This window comes from Halichoeres trimaculatus, unplaced genomic scaffold (genome assembly GCF_033239565.1).
Source record: "Halichoeres trimaculatus isolate MK-OKI-2021-1 unplaced genomic scaffold, fHalTri1.1 fHalTri1_scaffold_12, whole genome shotgun sequence".
Lineage (NCBI taxonomy): Eukaryota > Metazoa > Chordata > Actinopteri > Labriformes > Labridae > Halichoeres > Halichoeres trimaculatus.
In genome coordinates this window covers 21,302,689-21,320,209 of record NW_027437190.1, presented here as the reverse complement: position 1 = coordinate 21,320,209, position 17,521 = coordinate 21,302,689, and the positions used below count along the sequence as shown (strand labels likewise).

The window sequence follows — 17,521 nt, the reverse complement described above, 5'->3', positions numbered from 1 at the left end:
TGTCGTTTTTTAGAATCAGTGAAGTAACACCAACCAGTGACCTGTAACAGTTGCATAAAAATAAAAGCTACATTCAGTTTAAGTGGAAGCATACACGCTCTAACCTGCTTTGCCGGGTCTTTGCATTAGTGTTTGTAAGGGGAAAGTGTGTAAGCATGCAGCTTTCCAGCCCTAAGGCTGAGGTATAAATAAAGTCACTGTGCAGCTGGAGTCTACATGCATTCATTCCACTACAGTGTACAAACCAGATGGAGACACAAGTGACCTAAAAAGATGGGGGAAATAGCAAAGAGACATCACCGTGCACAGAAAATACATGAGAACCGTCTTGTTAACATTTCTCCTTAAAAATAAATAAAAGTTATAACCCTTTGACACACACACACTTTTTCATAGGTAAATGTTCAAACCAAGCCAAGCCTGTGCATTATTTTGCAATAATACATAGGCTTAACTGTGCACTTAATATGCACAAGAAATGAACAGCAGAGACATAAATTAAAAATGAATTGAAAACAGTCTGTAGCTGCTGGGCACCATGCAGAGCTGTTAAGACCCTGGGCAATGTTTTGCTTTGATATTTTCATCGTAGTGTGCATCTCCAAACACTCCTTCACAGTCCCCCACTTCCCTTCAGTTCAGCTCCCAAGCATTCATTGGCAGCCACCAGGGATCTGCAGTCAGACACAGACCACAAACAACTAGTCAATTACAGACACTCCTTGTGTTTGATCACGGTTGTTTTTGGGTGTGTAGATACAGCAGTGACACCGCTAAGATTGCCTGTACCCTCTTACCTGTGGCTTTCTTGCAGTGTCGTTGACAGTTCCTTGGATTTCTCCGCTTCCTGCACTTTCTCCCTCAACCCCTGAATCTCCTTTCTCAGCTCCTCCACTTCTGTCTGAGCCTCTAAAGATGAGCAAGCACAGAGATTTAGAGTATGAGGGAGACAGCAAAATAAACAATCACATGGCATTTACACCCACGTTTAATCTGAGTCATGGGCGAACTCTTCATCAGTGACTTGAGGTATTGCCGCTCCAGCTTGATGAGCTGTTTTTGCAACGCAACATTTTCCTCCAACACGATCCTCAGCTGCTCGTTAAGTTTCCCCTGTGTGTCAGAGTAAATACATGTGATCAGCAAAGCTACTAAAAGCTCAAAAATATATTTTTTAAAATCTAAATCTACTCACAACTGCACCATGAGCTTCCCCCAGCTGAGCAGCGAGGTTACCAACTTCAGTTTTGTGCTCTTCCTCTCTTGCAGCCCTTTGAAAGCTAAGCACATCAACTTCCTGTCTTAAGGTCCTGACCTCGGTCTCCCGACTGGAAATATCACTTTCCATCATGGAGAGGATCTGGACTGCTTGAGCTACAGCCAAAGATAGAAACTATGAGAAGACATTTGTTATCGCTAGCTCTTGGGATCAGATACTGCATTTCCAAACCAAACTCACACAGGAAGTTGTTGTTATGATGCAGAGACCTCTCCCCTGTCCAGTGTTTGTCCACAAGGTTAAGAAGCATCTCCAGGGGTTTCCGGTAACTTCCCTAGTAAATAGAATTAGGGATAAGTTTGTAAGGAAAACAGACAACCTCGGATGTGTTATTTTCAAAAATTCAAGAAAAACAAATAATGGTTCAGTCTGAAAACATAAAGACAACTTCCCACCCTCTTTTTCTTCTCCCTGTGTAGCAGCAGACTGGAGCCCCCTTCTGTTCTGTTAAAGCTGGAATAAGTCAGCCTTGGGGGATGTAAGATGGGGTTGGAGGGATCAGACAGATTCAAACCAGGCCTACGAGGGCTGGGAGGCCGGATATTAATAAATGAAGAACTACGAGGGCGACTTTGATCTGGAAAATGACAAAAATAAACAGAAAAATTCATTAACTTTACAATACAATCAAATACGGTATTTGTGGATAAATGCTGCCTTTGTAAAAAGATCATTTTCTGAAATATCTATGGGTACAGACATCCAGCTCTTACCAGGATTAGGGGTAAAATGTCCCCGGGCAACATGTCTGGATTGTTTGGCGTTTTCCTTTTGCTTTTGTTTTCCAGGCGCTGCTTCATGTCCCTCTATAAATGGGCCGAAGGACACCTTTGGTCTTTCAGTCACGTTTAATGAGGTCAAGCTTTTTTTATGAGGTTGTTCCTTCACATGTGACACTTTGGACTCTGTTTCATCTGGTCAATAACAAATTAAATCATAAAACAATAGTATTAGATGACCTTTGAAAAAGACAATGTTGATGATTAAAAGAACCTAACATAGAAAAATGTCCTTCTTCCACCACCTAGTGGTGGTTCTACATCTGGTCACTGGAAGAAAGTCCTCTTAATAAAACACTCTTTATCTACCTGATCCTGCAATAACTTACCCCACTTTCTGTAGGGACACCTGAGAATGGATTTAGCTGAATCCTATAGAAAACAAGAACACAAAATATGCATAATGGATCATTAAAATTTACAGACAGGTAACATTATTTCACCTATAATCAAGTTAATATTACCTGTACTGGAGTAGAACTTATCTGGTCTATAAAGTCTCCAGATTCTCCCTCTTTGTGATCAGAAACAAACAGTACACATGAATATAAATCTGTGATTCTGCTTTGTTTATGTGTTGATTTTTTTTATTTTTTATTCTACTTTGATAACTCACCATATGGCTCATTGTGTAGTGATGCAGAGAGGGACTGAGTTTCATTTTGACTTTCCTGATACCTCTCAGCAAAATTCAAAACAGTATCATCTGTGTCAGTCACTAGAGACAGCCTCTTAGTTAGCTGGTCAACCACAGCCAGTCTACGATTACCACACCTGAAAAACACAAGCTAACAACTCAGATATAGCAAATTTATTGTGAAAGAGTACATAAATCTAGGTGCTGTGTGTTTCTTCATGAGTGGGCAGTAAGGTAGATATAATAAATCAAGCATATCCAAAAATTCTCTTTCAGATTTCAAAATTTTCTAAGCACAGAAAACACCAACATTATTGAGACTATTGGTTTTATCATGTTGAGCTGTTCTCATTAAGTGAAGCCTCAAACGATCAATGATGGTACCTTTGCTCAGCAGCCTCATTCAAAGCAGAGCTCTCCTGCTGAGGAAGGAGATCAGAGGAGAACTGCATAATAGCAGCTTTTCGCTCGGTGTCTCTGACAGAACAGCTATCTGAAAAGAAAGGGACTTTGTCTTACGATTTACTTACAGACCTGAGACAGGCTGGCTGAATTACGTACCACAGCTATATCTTACCTAGTTTACGCAGATTGGGCATGGCATGTACCAGATAGGGACGGTACTTTGGGTAATATTTGGTCAGAGGGTTCAGCCTTAGGTCCAACTCTTTCAAAGCAGGCAACTTAAACAACACTTTCACCTCTTCAAAGGAAGGAATACAGTTATAGTAGAGAATCAGCCTCTCCAGCACTTTCAAATGTTGAACTCCCTGAAGTGGAGAAAACAAGGGTTAAAGGGGGTTAGGTAAGGATCTCATTATGATGATTCTTTTATTTACCTCCAGGATAAGCTAGTGAATGTGTTAAAAATAATTGTAGGAAAAAAAATCCTTGATTTTAATGATTTTAATCAGTTAAGATATCTCAACGTTGATGTAAGAAGTTGTGAACAACAATTAAGGCATATAGTTGTTGCTATCAGACTGCGAGAAATTGAATAATTTAGGCAGCGCCATGGAGACTTTGAGGAAACAGATGTAACCACGTTTGAGGGCAAACATAGGAGCTTCAGCTTACCTCAACTGAGACGAGCGCATTGCAAGAGAGGTCCAGAGACTTCAGACGAACAAAGTTGTTTAATGAGTTTCCCAAATGCCTGATCTTCTCCTGATTAGTTCCAGGGAGACTCAGTGAGCGGACATCGCCTGTAAAAAAAAAAGTTTCAATAATGTGTCAAGACACTGCACGAATGTTATTGCTCCTGAGCTAATATTAGCTTAGCTTAGCGTGACGGGTATCGAACGCAACAACTGGATCCTCAGTATTAGTTTCTAATCGTTGCCTTACAGCTTTCTATATCAGCAAAAACTGAAATTACCGAGGCATGGATGTTTTAGTTTCAATCTGTCCCGTATCCATTGCTCTGTTGCAGTTGTCAAACACTCCGCGGCCATACTTTTCGAACTGTAGCTGCCTTCAGGAACACTCGGAGAAGCCTGGCGTATCCTACTGCGCTCTCACTCTACCTTAGCGCACTGAATTCTACTCACACAATCAAATGTTGAATTTTGACTGTAGAACAGTTTTGCATGATAGATATAAATACTAAAGAAAACGCGATTACTTCTCTTCAAAATGTTGCAAAGTGGGAACTAAAATGAGTGCATATCTGCTAGTGGTACGTCTGGCGCTTTGTTTGCCTTACAATGTTAGAGTTTTCGAGTTATATTGAAAGCATCTCTACGGGGTCATGCGCACTGCTCATATCCAGACTCGTCACATGTCAAAACAAACGTGCTAGTGTTCTCGCTGAAAGTTTTAGTCCTCTGTGTGTCTCTGTGGGCCAAATCGTTGCCTTCATATAGTATCGAACATTATTCAGAAACACATCAGCTTTCGTTTTATAGTTTACTGTAAACACTTAAAGCATCTTTCTGTGTCGGCGTTAGCAACGGTTTTGTTGTCAACACCGTGAATGTTGACAAGCGTCATTTCCCAGGATCAATGGCGTCCTGTGAGTGGATATCATCGTCCTTTGACATCATTTTGTCTGCCACTGCACTGCATTCCTCTTACACACTCTTTAAGGTAGGTTCCACTTACCGTGTTAAAGGAAGTAAAACGGGTAATGATGCAAAATGTGCTTTCTTAAACAATGAGCACAATGAAACATGAGCGAAATGTATTACCATGATAAATTATATTTAGAAAAAAATGTGAAAGCATTACCTACTATAACTAGGCAATCAGTGGTATTTAGTGTTCCCTGCATCTATTTCACACTTTTTTTTACAATCTTATTTTTGTTAGCTGAGGTGTTGGTTGGGTTCAGTGTGATTTCTAGGCTCGAATCAAACTGTGATCAGCATTTTTAGATTTGTTTATCTGTTTTACTGACAAACCAGCGAATCACATGATAAGGAAATAAACAGGAATGTAATTGACACAAAAGTATGTACTAAGCTATAGCTTTTTATTGGGCTTTCTTTGTTTTGAATATTTGGTACTCTCAAACTTAAATGCCTGTTTACATTGCATTACATGTTTTTGATTATCCCAAAGCTTTTTTTCCCAATCAGAATGTCTTATGATGAATGAACACGGGTCTCGCTTCCTAATGTTTTACTGACTCTGCTTCCTTATCTCTCGGTAGCGTCACAGGGCTCCATCAGTGGGGCTCTTTCTGCTTGGACTCTCCTCAGCACTGTGTATCTTGCATCCCTCCAGCTCCTACCTCACTTCTATCCAGAGAGAAGTAGAGTGGGCCAGTGAGGTCCTTGCTTCAGTTCTGGTCTCCTTTGACTTCTTGTGGCTCAGTGAAGACCACAACACAGCACACATTCTCCTGTTGGGCTCCTGTGTACTGCTGGGACTTTGTGACTGGCTCTCAGCTGATGCTCTCACAGTGATGACACGCTGCCTGGGCCTGTCTTCCTTGTCCTGCTGTCTGACTGTGTGTCTGTTGGCCAGTAATGCTTTAGGGGCCCTGGGAGGTGTGGCCCTCAGCCTCCCGTTACTGATGTCTCCACCAGGCGGATCAAACACTTTTGCTCCACTTGTTTCTCCAGCTGCTACAGAAGGGCTCATGGTATGGGTTTTAAAGGGTTCAATGTCTGTTGGTTGTTGGGCCTCCACACAGGCCCTCCACAGATTTCTGTCGGATGTCACTGAATAATATAACAAGGACAATAGAGACAGTAGAGATCTCTGTGTCGGTCAAGATCTGTTTTTATTTAAAGATGACAAGTGTTTTTTCAGGCAACAAAGTATGTCTAATTTTAAGCTTTTGGTGGGAGTGGATATGAGTAAGCTTTACAACAGTGAACCTCACTCATAATACAAAAAACTGACAAAAAACTTTTTACACTACATTATAAAAACTGATCAAAAACACATTTATGCTATGACTTTTCAGAGGAGCAGGGGTTAACAGATGGTTGATTGATTAGCCATCTATTTGAAACTTTCTTAGTTTAATTTTAATATTTAAAATAAATACAAATAAGCAAGCACTGGTCTGACCAAATAAACACTATAGTGAAATAATATTGGAAAGTAGATAACTACATGCACTTTTCTGAAGCATTGTTTATTGCATTTTAAGCTATAAAAATACAGACACTGCAACATAAACCCCATCCAAATGACTGGGTAAACACATCATATAAGTCGATAGCAGTACAACAGATCAATATCAGTAGGAGGGAGCAAACTCAATTACAGTGTGATAAATAAGACTGAAATAACAGTGTTAACAGAGATTGAATAACTATTTTATGAAATTAAAAGATTTATCAGTTTGTAATTAGGGAAAAATGCTGCTCTTAAAACAAACATGCTACACTACACAGTTATTGTTTTTCCCTGAGACTAAACCTTGACTGAACTCAGTTTAATAAGAAACCATAGATGCAGATAAAACCATCATTAAACAAACTTATTTGCACAAAGACCACAGTCATGATTTATAACAGGAAGCTCACAGCAGTTTCTGCATTGCTCTGATGTATAGCCAGCATGGGAACATTTCACTTTCTTTCACTTTCTTTTGTGAAGATTTTTTAAGTGTCAAACAGACACTCACTCACTCTCAGGTCATTGGTATTCCCCTTGCATCCCTCTGCTTACATTTTAGTGTTGCAGAATCTGGAAACCATGCAGCTGCCTCACTTATGGACTCTGTTTGCTCTGCAGCCTCAGCAGTATCACAGGTTAAATATCTGCAGTGGTCCAAGCTCTTGGCCCTGCTCATACCTCACCGTGCCCATTTCAAACATATCAATGCACTTTTTGAAATGACTACCTTGGTTTAAAGTGCCTCTCGAGGGAAAGCATAAATGACTTCATCTTTTGAAATCACTGTTACTTCAGTTAGTTCTGCGTGGGTTTGTTTGCTCATAGTGTTTTCTTCCAAAGATATTTTTATTCCTGTTGGACACTGCAGCTTCTCTCTCAGGATTTCAGGGTGTTCAGTAGCTACAGCAGCAGTAGTTTTGCTGCAGTGTTCAACCAGCATATGCTGCATCAAGCCCCTCTGTTAGAAATGCCTTTCTCAGAGCTCAGGGCATTCAAGGTAGCAAGCATGTTTTCCATGTGTTCAATATCTGAGTGTGCAGTCCAGATTTTTGTTATGCAAATATTTTTTTGCAGTTTATCTTCAGTTCATGGTTTATCAGACAAAGTGGAATGTTACAAAGTATGTTATGTGATGTATTTTTTGTAACTCCTTTTTTGCTGACAAAAATGTTCATTAAAAAGTAACTTTAATAAATGATGTATCACATTTTTTAAACAGCATAATGTCATGTTATTCTACCATGATGCTGATTTTAGTCCTAGCACAGATGTAGACAGCCTAGATAATAATAGTTTTGTATTTTAATAATATCAAAAAATATTAAGTGACAACCTGGAATCTGGCGTGTCATCCATCTTTATCTGCTGAAATCTTAACTTCTCTGTCCAGCTCAATCTGTCTACATTCTGCATCTGTCACTCCACCACTGCAGCAGATCAGGTGACTGCACTGAGCATGCTCCCCGGCAGCTGCAGCCTGTGGATGAGGCAAAGTGGAAGGGAGGTGGAGAAGGAGGAGAAAGGGGAGGAGAGAGTGAGAGAAGGGCAGATAGAGAGGGAGTCACACAGGCGCTGGGATGCTGTTGCAGCTTTGAGAACAAGGGCAGCATGAGGATATCTGTAATTTTCACACACATAGATGGAGCGTGAAGGAGGATCGGAGATGACAGGAGGGTTGGATTGCTATCACAAAGGAGTAGAGGATATGTGATAAGGTAAGGAAGAAAAAGTGTTTTTCTTTGTTTTGACAGACAAAAACAGCAAACCTTGAAAATCAAGATTGATATCATCATTACTGCGCTGATGATAATTCTAACATCAGTGTATGAAACAGAACTGTATTTCCATGTCTGCTGATGCGCCTGGTCACTGAGCTCAGCTGTCATTCCCAGCAACTCCTGGACGGCGTGGAGATGTACGCCTTCTACTCCCTTTTGGTCTACATCTTCTACACTGTCTTCAAGAAGGAGGAGGAGGAGACCTTAGAGGGGGCGTATGGAGCTTCCTCAGACGTATGTCTAGCCACATTATATCCAGCCTTGACGTTGCTCTGTTGGCAAAACCATTTTTTTTTGCTGGGAGAAGTGCATGAGTCACCCACTGTCTGAAACACACAGTATAGAAGCTGTAGGCTCTGTCAACGATGCATTGTTGTCAGTTTTCTGCATTTTGTGCATGTCTGTGCACTGAAAGTATGAATATTTTGCCTGTTTATTATCTGACCCTGGTAATGTTGCTCTGCTCAGGAGCCAGGACCTGTTCCCATGGAAACAGGGAGCAGGAGAAGAGATAGCCACACCCCCAAAAAGGGAAAAAAGGCTTCTGTTCTGCATGGTGAATCTAGTGAGTGCTCAAATATTTTATGTTTCCAAAGTCCTGCAGTGAAGCTCTCATAAGATTAATTAAGACAAAAATAACAAAAAAACAAACATTGAATGCATATTTCATCTAAAATAATCAATTAGTGCATGCATTCATTCCCTCAGACTTCATTTGATTTGTTGTGATCCAGGCAGTAGCAGTGACAGTGATGAACTGTCTCTGAGTGATGAAGATGAAGAGGACAGCCCTGATCTCCCAGCGTGCACCCCTCTTGCTGCCTTTTTGTCCTTCAAGCAGGAGGCTGAGAAGAGGAGGGCCTCTCAGGTTCAGCTGGAGACAACTGGAAAAGTAAAAAAAAAAACCTGTCAGCTCACCTGATGCATTTCTCTTTGTTCCTTAAATAGAAGCATTTGCAGTGTTACTAAACTTTTTTCCGTGTGTGTCTCTGTGCTGACCAGCTATCTGAGTCTCCCCTGGTGGCAGTGATGTCCCACTTGCTGACTTTTCTGGAGCAGTACTCCCACTTTCAGCAGCTGCAGCAGCAGGCCGACCAGTACCGCGTCCAGCTGAAGAGGCATCGCGTCCAGCACCGACGCCAGATGAAGGCCTTGCGTGCATCCTACCGCCAGCGCCTCAGGGACAAGAACAGCATCATCAGCAGCCTGGAGGAGGCCATCAGCCAGCAGCAGAACCCCAGTCCACTGAGCGAGGGTGAGGGAGAACGGGAAAGGAGAGGAAGGGGTGCGGGGTGTAATAAGGTGCAGAGTGGTGGGCTATAAGGATGATGAAAAACAGGGATAAGCAGAGGTCATGTGTCTCTTTTAATGACTGAACACATAAACGGATCACCTGGTGTGACAAGGCGGCAGAAAGGCTGCAGGCGACTTTGATTTAAATCAATGTGAGACCCTGGATGGGATGAGATCATCTAATGGATGATAATGAATTAAGGAGATAATCATTGAAGACAGATAGTTTCTCATGCTTGTCATAACAGGTATATTTCCAGAAGCTCCTTTCATTGGTGCATTTTTGTTCTGCCCCTCTTCCCAGCTGTCAAACCCAGCATCCTTCTCCTTCTAAAAAAGTCTTTAACACTTCCATGAAGTCATTAATTCTTCAGATAGTGTCTTACAGAGTTCATCTTTCCTGTTGCGGGCCCACAGAAGATTAGATTTCTTTTTTTTTTTTTTTTTTTTTACAGCTGGGCCACACATCAGAGGAGCAGACTGATTAGATTTCTGTGGATGCTGGTCTGAGCTTTAGATGTCTGTATCCGCTGTGTTTCAGATGTGACCAGATGGCTCCCTGACCTCAGAGCAGGAGGCCAGAGCAGACTTACCAGTTGCACATCACTCTTCGGTGCATATGTACAGCTTGTCATAATGCGCATGACACCGTGCAGCTGAGGACAGATTAGACTCGTGTCCTTAAGCACACTTTTACAGAATTTAAGAAAACTGATAGGATATATGGACACTTGGCCTGTTGTATTAATCTCAGAGTGCAAGAATGCTCAAGCGGGGAACCTCATGTGCACTGATCCTCATTAGTCACAGACATGAGATACACCATTACAGGGGGAGAGTGTGTGGTACTCGTGTAGTGACTGTGGCTGTCCTACATGAATAAAACATCTTGAGAGTGCTGTTTTATTCCCCACAAATGCACTTACAAGACCCGGCACATGCAATGCTCCACGTGTACCGGGCTAAGAATAGCTCGGAGTCCCTGACTTGGTGTTGAAAGGCTGTTTGGCCTGTTTGTTTACTTTAAGGCAATGTGCAGGTTTGAATGGAGGAGTGATGCTGTGCCTCTTCGATATGCAGAATCTGTGTTGTGATCTTTTAAGCATTTGCTGTGAATGAAAACATGTTGCTCCATTCAGTGAACTCTTTCTTTTATGTCTCTATCATTTATTGGCTAAAGAAAATCTGTTTTCATGGGCATTCACCAGCTGCTGCACGTTTCTTGCAAGCACGTTTCCCTCAACCTCCCTCATACACGGCTGTAGCAATTCCTCCATGTTTGATTTCTCTTTTTTTTGCTCCTACCATCTTCACCTCTATATGCATCATTGTGACAATGCAAACTTGTCACGGCATGTTGATATAATCAGCCTTAGGCCCTGCACTGAAAATCAGAGGTGACAGAACTTGATCAATCTTTGATGAGGAATAAAAAGATAAAAATGCTGTTGGGCATGCTGCTCAGGCTCCTGATAAACAATGGAGGAGTTATATAAAGCTAAATCTTAACCGTGCACTCGATGCAGCCTGCACGTGAGAGTCTGCAGAGATCCTATAGGCCTGTCAAGTTTCCCTCGAGAATTTAAAAGGGAAACATGGAAATGAAAGTGTTAACTCCAGCGTTATGCACCATGACTACATGATGAGTAAAAGAACTCTAAGTGCATACTTAATGTTCATTAATATTACACACACACAGTCACAAGCATTCAAGCGTACTGCAGAGATTAGTCACAACTAAAAAGATGAGGATATAGAAAACATGTCAGAAAAGGTTAATTGGATTGTCACTGATTCTGTTTGAGTGATGTAACATGAAAACAGGTCCAGAGAAGACTGAATATGATCAAGTTTATTTTTTCAGTCTGCTGTTAGTACTAATGATCATGTTGATGATGTTGTTGATGATGATGATGATGAAGAGGATTGTTATTTTTGTACCCCTCAGGGGAGTCCAGCAGTGAAGTGGGGGCTGGAGTTCACACGCTGGTGGAGTCTCTGTATGGGCTGCAGGGTGAGAGGAGCAAGCTGAGAGGAGAACTGCGTCTGCTGCACTCACAGCTGGAGCAGCAGAACAAAGACAGACACTCACGCATACAGGCCTTTCAACAGCAGGTACAATATAAAATCAATCAGTAAATACTATACCAATAATAAAAGGTCTAATGTAATGCATTACATAATCATAATCCATGAACATTTTAAGTGAGAATATCTGTCAGATATTTCAAAAGCTCCTTTTTCAATCATTCTTTTATGTTTTACTTTATGTACAAAGAGAAGGTGTCTTCACTTAGTAACACAGGCTCTCTTTACATATCTCTTGAACACGAGATGATTCAGGTCTTGTATCATCGTGCATATATGTAAATGTTGTTAATTTTTTATGTGACTCTGTGTAATCTACTCTAAAGAGCCTGTGAGGCCATATCTCTCATGCAAAGAGTGAGAGCATACACCACATGGGACCTCAGGGTCTAGCAAAAGCAAGAGCTTGAACGTCCGTTTTCTAACATCACATCTGCGTTTTAACTCTAAAGTGTTTTAATTTTTGCACAGATCGATGAGCTCAAGACCTGCATAGAGGAGCGAGAAGAGGAGCTGACGAGACTGAGAACAGCCACGGTAAGCAACTTGAACAATTGATTCAATCATTTGTCAAGTGTTGGTCACATTTCCTGTCATCAGTAAAGCTTCGTCAGTGTCTTCCAACACCACTAAGTGAAACTCTTTGTCAGTGAAATGCCAAACAACTCATCATGCCTGGTATGAGTTGAATTATTAATCTGCATGAAAGAAACTCAGCCATGAGTAACTGTGTTTTATGAATTCTTATGGTGCTACATTTCTCATTTTTATGCTGAACCTCATATTCTGTGTTTTTCTCAGGGGGCCACAGACTCAGAGAAGCGAGTACTGTGTCTGTCAGCAGAGAATGAGAGTCTGAAGCAGAACCTGAGTTTGACCCAGGGCCTCCTTCAGCAGTTGTCCGCCATCCCTTCCCAGTCCAGCAGCATGCTCATCAAGGTGAGGCGCACCAGCACAGCGGAGAGCTCACAGATATATCGTTTAGCAGCTGCAAACCCAAAAACTTGTAATCTACCTGCTTTCTAATGTGCTCTGCTAGGAGAACGAGAACCTCCGCTGCAGAGTGCAGCAGCTGGAGATGTCTCTGCAACAGCGGGCTGAGCAGCTGTCACAGCTGGAGCGGCAGAGCGAACAGAGTGAGTGGAGGAGAGGAGAGGAGCTGAGGAAACGAGAGGACAGAGTGAGGGAGCTGCAGCTTGAATTGGACAGAGAAAGAAGCAAGGAGCCTTTGGTGAAGGTAAAGAAACGTTTCCTTATTGATCGATTGTTCTTCCAGTAGAAGGCTTCACTGTATATTTTTTTCTTTTTAGTATGTCACCAAGACTGTGGAGGTTGAATCACCTGCAACATTAAAGCATCTTAATAAAGCCAGGCAGAAGAATGAACTGCTGTCCGAAAAGCTGTCCAATCAGAATGAGCGATGCAAACAGCTGGAGGAACAAATAAGGAAGTCAGATGAGCATAGCTGTAATCTGCAGCACAAGGTAACATATAAAACTCGTTATCTGTCATATCTGAAGTAAACTAACACATTTGTGCTCTGCTCAATAGACACTTTGATATAACTTCAACATGCATTAATAAACAACAAGCAGGACATGGGCTGTGTAATACATCTCAATCTGAGCCACTGATAATATGCTTAATAGAAAGATTCACTGTTCATAAGGTGTCGCTGTTGGTTGCTGTAGGAAAAATAACTTGGCAACAAATTCAAAAGTTTTCCAAACTTCCATCAACTTGTAGTTTTAGAAGTAAAAGGACAAACTGACAAAGCCCAAAGAGTTTCATAAACCATGCCTTGTTTAGAAAACAGATGAAAGAAGAAGGACAGTTCCTCTTTTCTTTCTGAATAAACAAACTGGATCAATTTCTGGTGGATGAACTAATTCCAGCACCGATCCTGCATAGATTGGACCTGCTGGAATGACAGATTGACAAATGATAAACCTTTTATTATTATCATTTATGTTACAGATTGCAGCGTATGAAAGAGAGATCAGTAAACTGAGAGAGGAGCTGCTGAGAGAGATCGGCCACTTGGAGGAAAGGAAGGAGGAAGCTGTGAAGGCTGCTGCCAGCTGCTCAGCCGAGCACTTTCAAGACCTGCAGGAGCAGTTCTTTAGTGAGTGATGCCAAGTAATCAGTTTGAAAAACATAATATTCAGTGCAAACAAACAAATTAAACCTGTGGTGCCATGTAAATGGTGTTAAACTCTTATCTGCAATTTAAAGTGATGCTCTAGCCATCAACTGATGAGCTTAGCTTTGTAAGAGGGCTAGAAACAGAGGGGAAACCAGTAGCATTGGTTTGTAACAAGGAGAGTGTACCAAAATATGAACTAACAGACCGATTGCTGACAGATAGACAAAGGGCTTTACCAGTCTTTGAGAGTCTTCCTGTGTACACAAACGAGTCTGTTTTCTTGTCTTCAGGCCTACAAAAGCGCCTGACTGCACTTCCTCCAACTTTACGCTCCATGAAGACAGACTACACCAGCCTGAGGAGCCAGATTCGTAATTTCTCTGATTTTTATGGATCAGCTATCAATGAAGCAAAGAAACAGGTACAGCAAGTCCCACTCATGATTAATGATTATTCTGACCAAATCAACAAGCTTAAGAGAGTCATTTTGCCTTTTGTGCTCCTCAGATTTCAGCAGTTATCAGTGAGATGTCTGAAGCCAACAAAGATCTTCTGGAGAAGTACAGAAAGGAGGTTGCCTTGCGGAGGAAGTATCATGAGCAGCTGGTGGAGCTTAAAGGTATAAGGAGGGAACGAAACTAAATGATGATAGCCCCCCCACCAAAAAAAAGAACCCAACCCTTGACCTCTTGTGTCATAGGAAACATCCGTGTGCTATGTCGTGTGAAGCCTGTTCTGAAGGAGGACCAGCGTGAGGAGGGCCAGTCCGTGGTGGTGACGACAGACCCCAACAATGAGTCATTGCTCAATGTGCTGAACAAAGGAAAGGAACGAGTCTTTGAGCTGGACAAGGTGTTCCACCCTCAGGCCACACAGGAAGAGGTATGAGCGTGTTTACATACACAGAAAGAATAATCAAAGTGAAGCTTTAACTCTTTGCTTGTCTTCATTAGGTCTTTCAGGAGATTGAACCTCTGGTGACGTCTTGCATCGATGGCTACCATGTCTGCATATTTGCCTATGGACAAACCGGCTCTGGAAAAACATACACAATGGAGGTGTTCACTTCGTTTAACTGCACCATTGCAGTAATGCAGTTATGATAAAAATGTTAGACAGGCTGAATGTCTTTTTTTCTGTTGTTGTTGATTTTAGGGCAGTGTGGAGAACCCAGGCATCAATCAGCGAGCCCTGAAACAACTCTTCAATGTGATTGAGGAGAGAAAGGACATGTGGTCCTACAGCGTCTCTGTCAGCTCTGTGGAGATCTACAACGAGGTGCTAAGGTACAGCTTGAACTTTCCTTAACTTTATTCAGCATTTCAAGCCTTCAGACTTAAGTTATGATTGTATCATAAATTGGGGTTTCACAGGGACCTGCTGAGTAAGGATGGAGAGAAACTGGACATAAAGATCAACCCCGATGGGACAGGACAGCTGCATGTGCCAGGCCTCAGGGTCATTGAGGTTAAAAGCTTCCAGCACATCAAGAAGGTAATACAGGGTGTTTTTAATCATTCATGTTAATAGATTAGGGATTACCAATCAGTTATGCTCATTTTTTCTTGTATTCATACAGATTTTAGCCCAAGCTAGAAGGAACAGGATCACCTTTGGTACTCAGATGAACCAGCATAGCTCCCGCTCGCATGCTCTGCTCTGCATCACTGTTCAGGGCACTGACCTTGCCAGCGGGTCCAAAACCACAGGTTAGTGACTCATCCACCTTGCTGAGGAGAGCTAAAAGAGCTTTGTACAAGCTCCAGATATAAATGTGACAAGTGTCATGCTAGTTAAGGTAATCCAAAAGAATAATCCCCTGATTAGGTTGGATAATCTGGAATTAGGGATTTACAAACGACTTGCAACCCTGTTAGGTGTTTTCTTCTTACAGCTTTTAAATAATCTTCCAAAAAGATTTTTTCAAGGAGACTGAGATGGCAGTAGAGCCACTGAACTAAGTTCACACAGGTTTGTCATCTCACTTTTAATATGAATAAATTCTTTTGACCTCAGGCAAGTTGAACCTGGTCGACCTGGCTGGCTCTGAGCGGGTATGGAAGTCTGGTGCGGAGGGGGAGAGACTGAAGGAGGCCCAGAATATCAACCGCTCCCTGCTGGCTTTAGGGGATGTCATCCAGGCACTGAGAGCTCGACAGACTCACATCCCCTTCAGGAACTCACGTCTTACGTATCTACTACAAGACTCCCTGGGAAAAGGCAGCAAGACGGTCATGGTGGTGCAGGTGATAAAGATCGTAGTGAAACGTGTGAGATGATAGATTTAGTCTTTTCTTGTCTTTTGTAATAAGCCTTGTTTGTTTTTTCTCCTTCTAAAGGTGTCTGCTCTGGAAAGTAACGCCGGAGAGACTTTGTGCTCCCTGAAGTTTGCACAAAGGGTGTGCAAAGTGGAGTTGGGCCCAGCAGCCAGGAAGATTGAATCTGGTGGAGGACAGTGTGAATGAATCAGCATTTTCCCTGTTCCCAGTGACTGGGTAAAAATGAATGCACTGCTCAGATTTTCACTCAAACCTCCTGTCAACTTAAATGCTACAGTATCAAAAAGAACAACAGAAATCCTGCTCAAGGGCTAAATCTGTGGAGGATGCGTGCCAACCTTTAATTTATATTAGGTATTGAGGAAATCGGCCTCCTCCTTGCCATTTTCTGCTTCTGGGATCCCTTTATTGTAAGATAATCTGCATGCAGGGGTAAGCATTCTTCAATGCTGAGTGCCAAAACAACCTCTGACTCCAACTAAATCTAGGATTTGATGCTCCTTTGACCTGCATTGTCTCATTTCCTTTTATAAAATACCAAAATCCCGGAGTCTTCTTCGAAGCCTCTTCAGGCTTTTTCTCGCAGTATTTATAAGCTTTTGTTCAGACGAGTTCAACAAGCTTCCAGACAGTAACAACACTGACTTTTTGCAGTGCTAAATCATCTCGCTTTAATGTCTGTAGTTTGTGAGCTTCATCGCTAGTGTTGTATGTTTTGAAGGGTGTAATACATAAGAGAATCTGCTTTCTAAAACAAGAACAGGCTTTTAAGATTTCAATGACACGAGTCACAATTTAGTGTAGTTTTTTTGTGAATTTAAGAAGAGTTGTGGTCAGATTGTTTTAATTTCTCTTCAGAACCTTGTTCATTTGCCTTTGGGGAAACAGGAAAGCTTTGAGTAGATCAGGTGGCCTTTGTGTAAGCAGTAGAGTGGTAATACAATGATTATGTAATGTCCTCTTTTTGAGGGAACAGTTTGGGCCTACGTAGACTGAAGATGCACTTTATTGTGAAAGGATGGTTTAAGCTGAGAAGAGGCGTTTAGGTGCTTGCAATAGATTTCACTTGTGAATGTCATAGCAAATAAGCTCATTGTTATTTGTTGATTGTTCCTCTATTTATCACCTCATGGATCAAGATGAACTTTTGATTCAAGTGTAGCAAGACGTTTAATGTTGCAGTAACTGATACAGAAGTCAGAGAGGAGGATGAGACCATGAATTTACAAGTCGTTTTCTGAATAAATGTGACATATTTAACAAGCTCTTTGCTCTTACTGGATTTATTCTGACTAAAAAAAGTCATTTGGGTGTCACAAATGCCCTTCATCTTTACTAACTCTGTCACATTTACCATCTGATTCACAAACGTTCCCTTGCAAGAAGGATCAACAGTTATAACAACCACATTTAAACTCTCTAACTGTTAAAAACTCTTGTTATTCTTTGATTTTCTGTGAGTGTTGTGTAGGATTTTGGGGTAACTCGGCTAAAAACTAGACTATGCTGCTTTGTGAAAACTTTCAGCAACTAACCTTGAAATTCATTCTTAAAAATTAATCAGGGTTTCTCTGGAGCACTTATCCTCAAAATGTACCATATCACAGTGTATACTGATATCATGGCTCAATGTGATTTATACATCAGGAGCATTAAATCTTTGTTG

At 41.6% G+C, this 17,521-nt stretch overlaps 2 protein-coding genes across 2 annotated transcripts; one reads left to right on the top strand and one right to left on the bottom strand.

Moving 5' to 3' along the window:
- Nucleotides 1-71: 71 nt before the first annotated feature.
- cep72 (centrosomal protein 72) lies at nucleotides 72-4,390 on the bottom strand. The gene is made up of 14 exons (XM_074683502.1): nucleotides 4,074-4,390; nucleotides 3,773-3,900; nucleotides 3,273-3,465; nucleotides 3,080-3,188; nucleotides 2,675-2,832; nucleotides 2,523-2,572; nucleotides 2,388-2,430; nucleotides 1,993-2,193; nucleotides 1,675-1,856; nucleotides 1,460-1,553; nucleotides 1,196-1,374; nucleotides 987-1,113; nucleotides 798-909; nucleotides 72-674 (listed from the first exon to the last, which is right to left on the bottom strand). Exons 1-14 carry the CDS (start codon nucleotides 4,147-4,149, stop codon nucleotides 614-616), a joined length of 1,713 nt encoding a protein of 570 aa, XP_074539603.1. The 5' UTR covers nucleotides 4,150-4,390; the 3' UTR covers nucleotides 72-613.
- A 3,391-nt stretch (nucleotides 4,391-7,781) lies between these two features.
- LOC141800744 (kinesin-like protein KIFC3) lies at nucleotides 7,782-17,118 on the top strand. Its single transcript, XM_074683501.1, has 20 exons — nucleotides 7,782-7,986; nucleotides 8,164-8,283; nucleotides 8,518-8,614; nucleotides 8,784-8,941; nucleotides 9,052-9,304; nucleotides 11,291-11,457; nucleotides 11,902-11,967; nucleotides 12,232-12,369; nucleotides 12,470-12,667; nucleotides 12,741-12,914; nucleotides 13,408-13,555; nucleotides 13,867-13,997; nucleotides 14,084-14,195; nucleotides 14,277-14,458; nucleotides 14,530-14,634; nucleotides 14,732-14,862; nucleotides 14,950-15,070; nucleotides 15,156-15,285; nucleotides 15,593-15,822; nucleotides 15,916-17,118. Exons 2-20 carry the CDS (start codon nucleotides 8,185-8,187, stop codon nucleotides 16,039-16,041), a joined length of 2,766 nt encoding a protein of 921 aa, XP_074539602.1. The 5' UTR covers nucleotides 7,782-7,986; nucleotides 8,164-8,184; the 3' UTR covers nucleotides 16,042-17,118.
- Nucleotides 17,119-17,521: the final 403 nt, after the last annotated feature.

Bases quoted from the DNA above. Each gene is read 5' to 3' on its own strand.
- cep72 (XM_074683502.1), bottom strand. From the start codon at position 4,149: ATGGCCGCGGAGTGTTTGACAACTGCAACAGAGCAATGGATACGGGAC. The intron at 1,857-1,992 runs GTAAGAGCTGGA...GTCATTTTCCAG, and splicing joins ACATTTTACCCCTAATCCTG to ATCAAAGTCGCCCTCGTAGT. The intron at 1,554-1,674 runs GTGGGAAGTTGT...TCTATTTACTAG, and splicing joins ACAGGGAGAAGAAAAAGAGG to GGAAGTTACCGGAAACCCCT.
- LOC141800744 (XM_074683501.1), top strand. From the start codon at position 8,185: ATGTACGCCTTCTACTCCCTTTTGGTCTACATCTTCTACACTGTCTTC. The intron at 11,968-12,231 runs GTAAGCAACTTG...TGTTTTTCTCAG, and splicing joins CGAGACTGAGAACAGCCACG to GGGGCCACAGACTCAGAGAA. The intron at 14,196-14,276 runs GTATAAGGAGGG...CTTGTGTCATAG, and splicing joins GCAGCTGGTGGAGCTTAAAG to GAAACATCCGTGTGCTATGT.